A 12,574-nucleotide genomic window follows, 5' to 3' on the forward strand; every position below is an offset into this window, starting at 1 on the left:
CTCTCACACCGCCAGTACCTTGACATGTCCGCAGTGTGCGGCCACGTGCAAAGCGGTGAGATAGTCTACAGTGACGTCATCAATGGGCGCGCCCTCTGATAGTAAAGCACGTGCAGTCTCAACATGCTCACCCTGAACCGACATATGCAACGGGGTAAGACCGTTCTGTGAAAAAAGAAAAAATAAAGGTACAATAAATGGTTTATTGATTTATGTTGTACAAAAGCCTTCATCTTTTATACAAGTCTTTTGGGTTAAGACTTGACTAAAGGCACGATATGCTTAGTCCCACAAGGGACTGGGAGACAATATTCCAAAAGTGGCAGGTACGAATCTGGTTGAAGAATTTTTGCTAATTTCAAGTAAAATTTCCGTCTGTTTGCAAAATAAATCGTACATAACACGTTATGTCGTACATAATCGTTTTATTACAAAATGTTTGCACTGTGTACCTTTGTCTTGCTTGTGATGGGCGCTCCATGCTGTAGAAGTCTAGATACCACATTGCTATGACCAGAACGAGCTGCACAATGTAGAGGCGTCAATCCATCTCGCGTCATTGCTGCTATATTTCCTCCTGGAATTATTAACCCCTGTCATATATATTTTTTTCCAGGTGTAATGGACCGTTGTTGCAAACAGATGAAGTATTTACAGCTGTTTGTCATGTGTTCCATAAATGCTGGTAGGATAAAACGAACTCGTTTGTCCTTTTTATATTGAAAAAGTGTTTTGCGAGATATAAATTTTGAAATGTTTTATAATAAAACTAATAACGTAGATAAAGGTCTACAATTAGCATTATAATATACACTAATAGCCTGGATGACATATATCTAATTGGGTTTTCATATCATGCTATGACTGAATTGACATGGACTACAAAAATTATGGTACAATAGAGTTTTGTTCTTCTAAACAGTGTGGAACATTATATAAAGCCTCCTTTGTCCAATAGTTTATAAGGAGTTTCTATATTTATGTATTACGAACCGTTTTCAACAAGAAGGTCTACCATAGCCAGCTGCCCCCACTTGCTGGCTACATGTAGAGGCGTGATGTTATGTTTGGCTGCCCTGCCAGGGTCCGCCCCTGATGATAACAAAGCCTTCGCCACCCCTACGTTGCCGTAGTGTGCTGCAATATGCAGGGGTGTGAAGCCAGATTTGGAACAAGCATCAGGGTTGTGTTCGTTCTGAAATATTTAGAGACAAGCGATGTAACAAACAATTAGGACAAAGATTTGAAAAGATTTACATTCGTAATATGAAAGAATTGTATCAATTTTACGAAAAGAATAAAATATTATAAGTTTTTTAAAAGTTGCACAAAAATTTGATTTACATATCAACTTGTATAGCTTATTTATGTTAGCACAAATAAAATTAATTATTTTCTGCTAAAAACGCAAATTTTATGTACACATCATCTTCCCTAATTATTGGCAGACTCGCCAGGCCTAAGAATCGAGATTACACGTATTGCATGATCATAGTAGAATTTCCCAGACATTGCATTTTTATGTCGTACACAACATGAAATATTTTGTCCCAAAAACTTACTTCGAGTAACAATGTAGCTGCCTTAACGTCGTTTTTCTTAGCTGCGATATGTAGCGCGGGTAGTCTTACTTTACCGCGAGTGTCTGATTCTAGCAGTTCAGCGACCACTCTGTCATGTCCTTGTTGCATCGCCACCGCTAAAGGTGTGAAGCCATCCTGCAAAATATCAGTGAAGCTTCCTAAGCATCGTACTGTTTTATATATTCGTAGTAATATATCTGCACTTTCATCTCGTCTGCCCGTGCTCACGGTTGTTGCAAATAAACCGCAACATAGGAATTTAGTAGCTAATCTAATTTGCTTATAGCTAGTTATTTAGGCGAATATCCTTGATAGAAGATGTATTTCATGCTAGAGTATTGACTAACCTCTGTCGCGAGGGTCTGACTGGCTCCAGCGGCGAGCAACATCTTGACACATCCAGCATGGTTTTCCTGAGCCGCCATATACAGTGGTGTGAAACCTGCAGCAGACTGAGCATCGGCCTTCGCCCCTGCGCCGAGAAGCGCTCTCGCTACCGACTCCTGCCCCGCGAGACATGCTATGTGGAGAGCTGTATTGCCTGATGATAACAACAGAGTTAGCATGTAATTTTGTTGGTAAATACATCTTAAAATTTTCGACATAAGAAGCAATCGTTGGACATTCGGTCGTTAGTAAAAACTCATCAAGAAACAGGGATATTATTTGTAATTTTCATCAAATATACATCATTTGGAATGCGTTCTATAGAAAATCGGCAATACAACAACTACAAAACAAAATTATAGCATGCAATATAGTGTGTCGAATAAAGTAAGACCGTGACAAATGAATGAAGGATTGGGCAATCAATACCTTTCTTTGTAGCTGCGTCAACTGTAGCACCGCGCTTCAAGAGTTCCTCTACCACTGAAATGTGACCATCTTTAGCGGCTAGATGCAACGCATTGAGTCCATTCTGTTAAAAAAAAATAAAAGCATTAAAATTTATATCTGCTAATAATTCTAAAACCATTTTAAATAGAATTCATAAAGATCGGTTTTACTAACAAAAGTTGACGTAAACAGAAAAAACATTTTTAAACTTCAAAGAGAAATAGCTTTTTGTGATTGAAATCGAACGTTCATTAACCTGTACATTGACAAAAAAAATGGGTTCATTTATTTTTACGGCGATTATTAAACCTCTTTTTATATATTGAAGTCTGATAGAAAACATATACTACCTTTTAGATTACAATAAAACGAATGGAAAAATTTTTTGTTCAAAATGTTTGTGTGTTTGAGGGACACGATGTTCTCAAAAAAATTAATGATAAAATCTCAAATAAATTAATGATAAAATTGTTTTAAGTGCAAGTTTTCAACGTCCGCTGACACCACCCAATCAATCGGTGCTAAATGAGTTCTTCATCTTCTTTTTGGTTAGTAGCGTTTCCCTAAACGAGTTCTCTCATTAATGCTGTCACTACAAAGTAATGTCAAAGGCAACAGTTAGTATAATAATGACGTTTTGAACCGAGTCATGTCACTCGATGTAAATATACACTGCAGGCAATCATTCCTCGGAGCGGAACGTATTAGTTCCAACGAAGGTCGCCCGCGTTTGTAACAATAATAGCTTATATAATGAACTTTTTATTTATATATTATTAAAATAATATTTTAGAACATATTTATTATTATGTTATTTTATGAAAGTAGAAGAAAAAACTCAGATTTCAATTCGCTCGTATGTCTCCTTGGTATTCTAAGGGAACGGTTTTGTTTTTTATTATGAAACAACAATAATCTCCTTTACCATTCTCTGTTATCAGAGCGTGTGTCTTGTATCTTCAGATTTAAATGAAGTAATGAATATAATGTTGAACAACAGAAATGAACTTTACCTCGTCTTTTTAAGATACAATTTTCTTTTTTTAATTTTGCCATAATAAAAGAAAATATAGTAAATTATTGTTTTATTCAAGTTTTTCTAATTTAGATGACCACTGAGTCTTCTTTGAGAGATATATTGGCTCAAAGAACGCTGCTTTTTATTGTTGTAATGGATTCCATTCTAAATTTAAAATGTAATCCAAATATTTTTTTTTTTTAAAAATCCAGTATGAATACTAATATGACATTCAAACAGTGAATTCTTATTTTCGTATATTTGTATATACATGCATAATTCCGTTACGTGACGCACCTTAAACCGAAAGATTATGTAAAATTGTTTACTGTATATATATCCCTGCAAAAATATTATAAATAAATAAATCTCTCAGAAATAACCTTATAAATTTTAAGTTAATTGACAACCCTCTATAATATACCCTATAACACATGCTATTTTTTCATCGTACCTAAATTTTCACATAAAAATTAATAATTAAAGTTAGTTCTGAATGACGTTTCATTTCATTTCATTTCTTGTTTTGTTTAAAACAATTATGGTCATTGCATTTTCAAATTAAATCCTTTAAACGTGACCAGATGGTATAAAACTTGCGTAACTAAACCATTAAAAAAATAAATTTTACGTAATTTTTAACAACACATTTTGCGATTATAGGACTTAGTGTCAAGCACTTAATCGCATACCTAATAATACGCCAAATATGTCTTGTCATTGTGAAAAGGTTTCCGAGTCTTACACTGCAAGCTGACATAACCAAAGATAGCAAAGGACCTTTCGGAGCTAAGGTGCCACAGATAAACGGACACTCACACACACACGTACCCCTCTATTTTCGTCAAGGGTTAATAATAAACAACCCAATCTCTACGCAATTGTAGTACAATCCTTTTCCCACTAACTGTAATTAAGACAAAATTTAATATTGAATGGAACAGACGAGATGATAAACAAACAATGCAATATACATTTTTTGAATCATTTATTTATGTAAACTCACTTTAAGAATCAGTAATATTGACCAAGTAACGTTTAAAAATACCTTTTTATTAAATTAAACTAAGTTTTTCCGATACTACGCACTTTTAATTATTCTATAACAACGTAATCCCGATGTTTCGGTTCCTTTTAGTTAGTTGTGAATGTATCCTACTATTGATATTACATTTGTCGCAGCTTCTTCAATAATACAGTTTTAAGACACCCTGTATATGAGACAGTCAAATTACAAAGAAAAATCTAAGTCCAGGGTAAAAGATTTGTTTCAAGAAGCAACCCACTAGTACAGTGCAGGCATAGGTAGCTTGTTGTGACATTTTAAGAGATTTACACATACAAAAACACGTATTTATTTTTCAAAATATTTTTGCTATATAATTTTCCATGGAGGGTAATTTGATTAGTCAGGCAAATGACGAGTCTTTGAAAACAGGTGTATCAGAAAGATATAACTTAATTAGACTAAAAGTGCACTATAAATAAACATCACGTAAAATATATTTGTTCTACATAAATAATCTATTTCACGTTGTAATTTTCTCATTTAATAATTAAAATGGATATCAGAAAATCAGGAGTATTTCAATCCACACGGAGGTGGTTCTCATTATAGTAATTAAATTAATATAAATATGTTAAAAAAAATTCAGCCCGTATTCCGACCCTCGAGGGCGAGGTCGCGGATCGGTTTGATTAATTTGCATTACACGGGAACCTGCGGCCACGCCGACATTAATGAAATTTTCAACAAAATATATGTACATATATATAAATTAAAAGAAATTATCGAAGATATTCTATAAACGAAACAATATAAGTATCTATGTTTTAATATGTTTCTACTTAGACACTTATTTATAGATTAATAATTGTAAAGTTTTACACGCTATTTTTAACCAAGTGCAATCAGTAGTGAAAATGTTTGTGCCTAAATTGAAAGTACGTAATGGTAGAAATTAATTGAGTACCGGGAAGTGTACATTATCATTATAGGGTACACCCAAGCAAAAGTGAGTTATTGGGTCACCCGGTTCTACTCGGCAATATAGACTGGATCTCACAACTCCTCAAACTACAACTAAGCCGTCCATTTATTCAGCGAACATTTTTGAGTTATATTAAAACTTTCCTTAATAGCAGAAACTTTGAGACACATGTATTTTTTTCATATTATACACTAACAGACTAAGTACTTCTAATGAACTGAAGTAAAACAACTGGCCTCAAGAGAGTTCTAAGGTCGCATCCTTTAACAGATTACGCTGCGCAGTTATTTGCTACTTAAATGAAGTAATCTAATATACATCCTAACTATATTACGTCGACAGTAAATATGAGATTGATACTAGAAACTTATTGACCAAGCAAAGAGATTTTGTTCTGAAGTACGGTGATTAATTTATGAGAAATCGGAATAGACTCAATCGAGATTTTCGTGATAGCGAATTCGGATATGTTTCTTATTATTGACATTAACTAGACAAAATCTTCAAACTTATTTACTAAGTGTATTTTTAAGACAAAAGTTATTGTGTTTTGGTAACAAATAGGCTATTGAATTTGATATTTTATTAAGATAATGAGATATTATCAAAATCCATTCCTACATTAAGATGTAATGGACGAACGTACACACATTAGCGGTCAAATCATTGTAATACTCACCGAATTACATGTGTTTATATCTTTAACAGCCCCCGAGTCTAACAAGTCGATGACTGTGTCTAGCTGACCGCCGCGGGCTGCGCGCAAGAACGCTGTGTTGGGGTCTATCTGGAAATCAAAATATATATATTAATTTACACAATAATTATAGTTAATGTAGTTGGAAAACCGAATAATAGGAGTAAACATACAAAACTATTAAGTGGCTTAAATTCATAATAATTTTTGTGTAACGGACGTAGCATTCAGATTTGTTAATCCATTGAAAATATTTTATCTCAGTTAATTCAGTTTTGAATGAGATCGTTCCGCTCTCATTACGATACGCTATGACTATGTTTTGAATATTTATTAGTAAACAAATCGCTGCGATAATTTTCATTAACGTAAAACCGTTTCGGAACGTATGGAGATACATCCATTATAATAGATTTTTGTTTCTGGGAAACGCACCCTTATACATTATTTATATATTAAAATATGTTATTGGAACTATTGATAAATAATATGTTTAAATTATAAGAGATCAGTTTATCAACGGTCTAACTTTAACGAGATTCATTATGTATTCAGAATGTATGTGTGTATGTGTGATGGATGAACGTGCAAACCGTATTTATAAGAAGCAATTGTTTAAACAATGTTTTTTCTAATATAATTATTGTATAAGTTCTAGTTACTAGTTAACAAAAACTATGTCAGCATGTATACATCATTATTATTTAATAAGCACCACAAAATTTATTTATCTGCACATGATCACGGTCGCTGCAAAGTAACCGAAAAGTCGAGAGTACGTCGTTTGAAATAATAATAAAAACGCGTAGTAAATCCGAAAATATCAGTTTTATTTGAATGAATATCCGCAAAGTCTTAGATATCATTAACATTTATTTATCTATATAAACTTGTGTTATAAGTATAATCGTATCAACGTATAATGCAAACTAAAGAATCTGTTTCAAATACTAATCACACCGGATATTAAAGTTAGGTTGCAATTTATCTTCTGGCTTGATATAAAATATTATTTTTACCAAAAACTTTTTTTAAACTCGTATCGTATGAAATGCTGACGAAAATTATAGAAAATATCATGTTGCTTACAATAGCGTGTTTTGTTTTTCTTGGACTCTAACGACTTTTTTTTATTATAATATATTTCTTTATAGCAAGATTTGAATTTAAATTATGTTAAATTACTGAACCTTGCTTTATACAATATAAATAGCAACTAGTTTATGACCGCGGAATTGTTTAATCGATTTAAGTTTGCCAATTTTCCCCTCTGTTGTATTAACGTAAGTTTGTAAGTAGTTACTGTTGGTTTGTGAGTTGGACAAACAAACAAACACGTGCAAAACTGCAGTGCTTATAATATAAAATATAAGCTTTGACTCACGGTTTCGATTGCATTATTAGAAATGACATGTTAGAGGCTTATTTAATTTCTATGTATAAATTCAGAGAATTATAAACACAGTGTTATATAATAATCCGTGTAAATAAATTTATAAAAACTCTACTGTACAATGATGATTAATATATATATTTTTTCCTCCGTCATCAAATAAATGTCAGGTAATAATTTTTTCAGCCATTTTTTAGTAAATAAAAATCGAGGAACTGTAATTTTAAAATAATTTATAATAAAACTACAGAAAATATAATTTCTTTGTACACACTAAAGGACATAAAAAATATTTATATATATTTATTTACAATAACTTTTTAAAAAAGTAAGAAAATACTGTAATCTCTCATCTCTAAGGCCATAGTTACGTTATAAACGGGCATAGTATCCAGTTAAGTACGTAAAGACAACGATCTTCTTTCATGCTTATATAAAATAAGCTAAGCTCTAATTATAAGCCAAGCTAAACATAGAACAATCACTTTGCTCGTTATCAATAGTAAACATTAAGTAGGAGCTGATTGCTTAAAGCAGTGCGTCATTTGATGTAATTCGTTTTTTTCTCCTAACTCCTTTATGTGCCGTGACAATGTAAAAAACTTAAGTTCGTACGCTGTTGTATTATATCGGTATGGCGTTGTGAAAAATAAGACATCGAAGTAATTCTCGTAATGGACAATGGAAAACTAGTTTCTTTAGTATGTTCAGTGCTTTATACTCGTAATTACCAGCTACTAATTCCAGTTGGAACATATTTTCGATGAGGTTTTATATGAATGAAAAGAAATCATGATAATGTATGTAAGAAAGGCTTTATACATTAGAATTCTCTTGTATTTTATAACAAAAAATATTCTTTAATGGTTTCCAAAGCAGAACAAATTAACTGTATAATGAATTAGAGATGAATCCCAGATATATTGATTACCACATCGCTATCACGATGGACATAACAGAATTTTTTTCCTAACATGTTTTATTATCTCAAATTGCTGATCAAGTGAAATAACAGAAACTGTTGCACGAACTAAACAAAAACTACGTACCTCAATCGTTTTGTAAAAACTGTAAACTAAACAGATGTCAGAAGATTTGCATCTAGCCAAGAGTGTTTTCAAATGAGAATGAAGCCTTCGAATCAGATCAAACAATGTAAGTATCACGAATTAATTTATTTTGTATAAGTTATTTCTATTTACTCGGACAGAAAAGTAATTTACGTAACAAAAACTAACAGAATAAATTAATAAATTGTTTGGGAATTTCGCGTTTTTAAATAACAATATTATTCTTAACACATTTATAGAAATATGTGTGAGGAGCTAAACAAACTTATCACTTAGGAATCACTTAATAAAAATAAACACTAAACACAATATATGCCAGTTTATAATTATTTCCTTTGAACCTTTTATATAACAATAACTTTTATTTTTGAATCGGTATAAATATAATCGCATTAGTCTGATATTTTGCGTTGGTTCACAACAAGCTTTTAAATTTATGATAAAATAGAAGTCTAGTTAGTCTAGACTGGTGTCGTTTAACATATATGAACCAACCACTAGCGTGATGCTGTAGACGCGTCTCTCTAGAGGCAGTATGCGCGCTCCGCACCACACGGCCATCTCGGTACTGCGGCAACGTTGCGCGGGCGCACGACACGCTCCGCCAGTGACAGTCGTGAACGACCATTCGTTATACGTAGCGACATTGGATGAATCTCACGATTTTTTAAAAAATATATGACATATCTCTATCATGTTGCCGAAAAAAATTAATATCAGTTTTACAATAAAAAGTATTTCTGTTGTATAGTTTCGTGTTGAATTAAAATCTTTTTTAACTTTAATATTGCTGTTGAGATTGTTGATTTACAACGAAAAAAAATATAATTATTTCAGTATTGTACACATACTGTCTATCTTAAATATATAATTTTATAATACCATACAATTATATTCGTTGATATTCTTAAAAAATTACATAAATTATTAGTTATAGCGAAAGAAAAATTCACTTTACAACAGCAAATTTACGACACATTCATTACGTATTCTTTTCCTCATTACAATTTATGTTTTGTTGATGTTATTAAAAAAATTGCCATCATTAAATAAATAATGTATACGTTAGAAAGCAAAACGTCAGGAAATTGAAGTACAAGCTAATAACGAAGTAATGTTCACGAACAAAGTAAGCGGATGAAGTTGACTGTTCCAATAAAAAAATGACAGCACTAAAATCAATCTCGATCTCGATAAACGGAAAGCGGAGTCACGATCGACGAAATTGTAATACAACGATCAGAAACATTTTGTGATCTATGAAGTTTCAATTCGTGGGTTATAAAAGTTCAAATTTCTCAGCAAAATACGTTAAACACAAGCATTGCGATCATTATATTATGTATTATATCAAATTCCTATAAAGAAAATTGCTCAAGAAATTAAAAATGCTCTCAGCACAAATGGAACTACATAATTGATTTATCTAGACTGTCGCTATACGCTTTTAATTTTCTCATTCTGTTAATTCATTCTTAATCAGATTTGGATGTACTGAAAAGTTTTAATGTGTACATTTTCTGGAACATTACTTCGACAACATCAAATTTGCCACCGTTACTTTCCGTTATGTAGGCCCTTGATATAAGTGAAACTTGGAGATAAGATTCTATGTTTTGTAATACGAACTGCTTTAAAAATATCAGCTAATTTGTATATTTCTTTTTGAACACAAGACAATCAAAACACAAAAAAAATAAGATTACCTGTTAGTGGTTTTCCAATTAATTCTAAAATATGTAATAATGAACTAAATGTGTAGTTTTCAATGAGTTAAAACAAAAATTACATAAAAAAGTTCAAGATTATTTTGAATACTTCGCAAGATAGTAGCCGGGAGTAACTTGTAACTATTTTTGTAATTGTAGTTCTATCTTGTTTGTTTTTAATTGTAACTACTTTGTAGACCTATTTAAATGTGTACAAATCGTGAATATTTTATATGAAAAATAAAGAAACGTAAGAATTTCGCCAGTATTCATTTAAATAAAACTAATATTCTCACATTTTAAAAAAACGTGTTTTTTAAAATGTGAAATTTTCATCTCGTCTGCCCGTGATCACGATTGCTGCAAAATAAACGAAACGTCGGGAGTGTGTAGTGTAAAATAATATAAAACGCGAGGTCCATCCGAAAATATTAGTTTCATTGAAATTATTCATGTAAATTTTTACATGATATATAATATATGCCACACAATATAGCAATATCAAACAGTAGTTATCCTTAAATCTGTTCAATTTAATTCTATACAAACAATATAACAGACAAAAAACATTCAAACTACAACCCAGTCGTTTTAAAGGTATTAAATAAAGTACAAATTTCCTTATAACAACGCTAGGCTGTGTCGAAGATAATTATAAATTGATATGACATCCGACTCAATCAATATTGCGTCATGAGTTAATAGCATCAGGGGAAGCTAACGCGGTTATACCGTGAAGACATTCTTTAATTTATATAGCAAATACACAACGAAATATAGACAACGAAAATTACCTCGCTTTGAAACAAACCTCATTCATACCATTGCCTACTATTTAAAAAAAAAACTGTCAAAATCAAATGACATTTAAAAGTCATAATACCTAAATAGATGAGTGCTGCAAATGTCAACAAATCGAGCACCTGTTTAAGATAATTCAGCCAGGAATGTTTTTTCATCAGATCTTATTAGCTTTAATATTAAAAAATAAATAAATCATATTTAGAACTTCGTATTGTTTAAAATCTATAGCAACATCATAGAATGTATCCGTTAATATTTTTTTTATCCGCACATTCCAAAGATTTTACATAGTCGAACTTAAAGAGTTTAAGATTTTAAGGTGATAAATATTCGCACGATTGTATATAGTATAAACAGTTTACTATGATGCGGATGTCCATGGGTGACGGTACTACCTCTGTCAAGTAGGCCGTCTGCTCGGTTGCCCCCTTTAGCATAAAAAAAGACAGATAATATATAATGAAATATTACTAACTGTGTCTAGTATAATTATACCAGCTAGTAAATATACTGAATTTATATACAAACTGTTTATCAGCATCACATACATTTATTTCTTCTGAAAAACAGTTCTTTATTCTTGAAATTGAAACGAAGCGAGAATATCTAACATATTTACGAAGGTAAAAATACATTTCACGATAACAATTCACTGTACTAATACGCCACTATATGTACTAGTGTATTGTTTGTTGTTTGTCCGTTGTTTTACGAGTGGAATAACTTTCTGAAAAACTGTTTTCTTAGATGTGTTATCTTTCTTAAACATCAATGGTTCGTTATCTTCATATATATATATAATACTATCAATTCATCTATAATTTAATATATAATTTAATACAACAATCACTTTTATAAATGTCTGTTTATATTATAATAGAAGTAAATTAATTTATACCACAACGTTGCTAGAGTCAAACAAATAATGTCCTACAATAAAACTACATTCGTACGGGAAAAGTACAATTTTCTAATGGCTTCCTTGATTTTGTCCAGATTCAGTTGTAATGGCACAATTGGCACGTATTTATCCAATTGGCCTTTGTTTCCTTGAACTACGACTCGTTCTATTTCAAAATATTTGATTGGAAGCGTTGGGAATCATTTAGTAACTAATTATTTACGGAGCTGTTCTGAAGACATACTTCTCTTTTTTAGTGTTTAATAATTATTATATTTTAAATCGTACTTATTATATATGTATTAAAACTGATAATGATCCACATGTTTCCACTTACTTTTTTTTTTGAAATTATTAGTTAACCTATATATATATATATAATGAAACCCTTTGTTTTGTAATATCTTATTCGTAATTCTTCAATACAAGAGCTTTCACCTTAATATTAATAAGGTAAGACATTGATCAATTCGATAAACAGGATTCATAGAGTATAACCTACATCCCAGACGGGCATTGATTTAAGATCTTCGCTGCAAACAAATAATGTATAAGTGCAAATAAATTTGGA

The 12,574-nt window shown here is 31.4% G+C and overlaps 1 protein-coding gene across 4 annotated transcripts in view; it reads right to left on the reverse strand.

Moving 5' to 3' along the window:
* LOC116775838 (ankyrin-3-like) overlaps positions 1-12,574 on the reverse strand; it is an 82,354-nt gene that overhangs the window by 39,561 nt on the left and 30,219 nt on the right. For all 4 annotated transcript variants that reach the window (XR_009753116.1, XR_009753115.1, XM_061524433.1 and 1 more), the window contains exons 2-8: positions 6,109-6,216; positions 2,400-2,502; positions 1,931-2,124; positions 1,563-1,718; positions 994-1,195; positions 453-577; positions 19-165 (exon numbers count right to left, since the gene is read on the reverse strand). Coding sequence is in view for 2 of the 4 variants with exons in the window: in XM_061524433.1 (XP_061380417.1) it covers positions 19-165; positions 453-577; positions 994-1,195; positions 1,563-1,718; positions 1,931-2,124; positions 2,400-2,502; positions 6,109-6,216 (1,035 nt within the window). In the remaining 2 variants the exon portion in view is untranslated. The remainder of the gene's footprint in view (positions 1-18; positions 166-452; positions 578-993; positions 1,196-1,562; positions 1,719-1,930; positions 2,125-2,399; positions 2,503-6,108; positions 6,217-12,574) is intronic.

This window comes from Danaus plexippus, chromosome 24 (assembly GCF_018135715.1).
Source record: "Danaus plexippus chromosome 24, MEX_DaPlex, whole genome shotgun sequence".
Classification (NCBI taxonomy): domain Eukaryota; kingdom Metazoa; phylum Arthropoda; class Insecta; order Lepidoptera; family Nymphalidae; genus Danaus; species Danaus plexippus.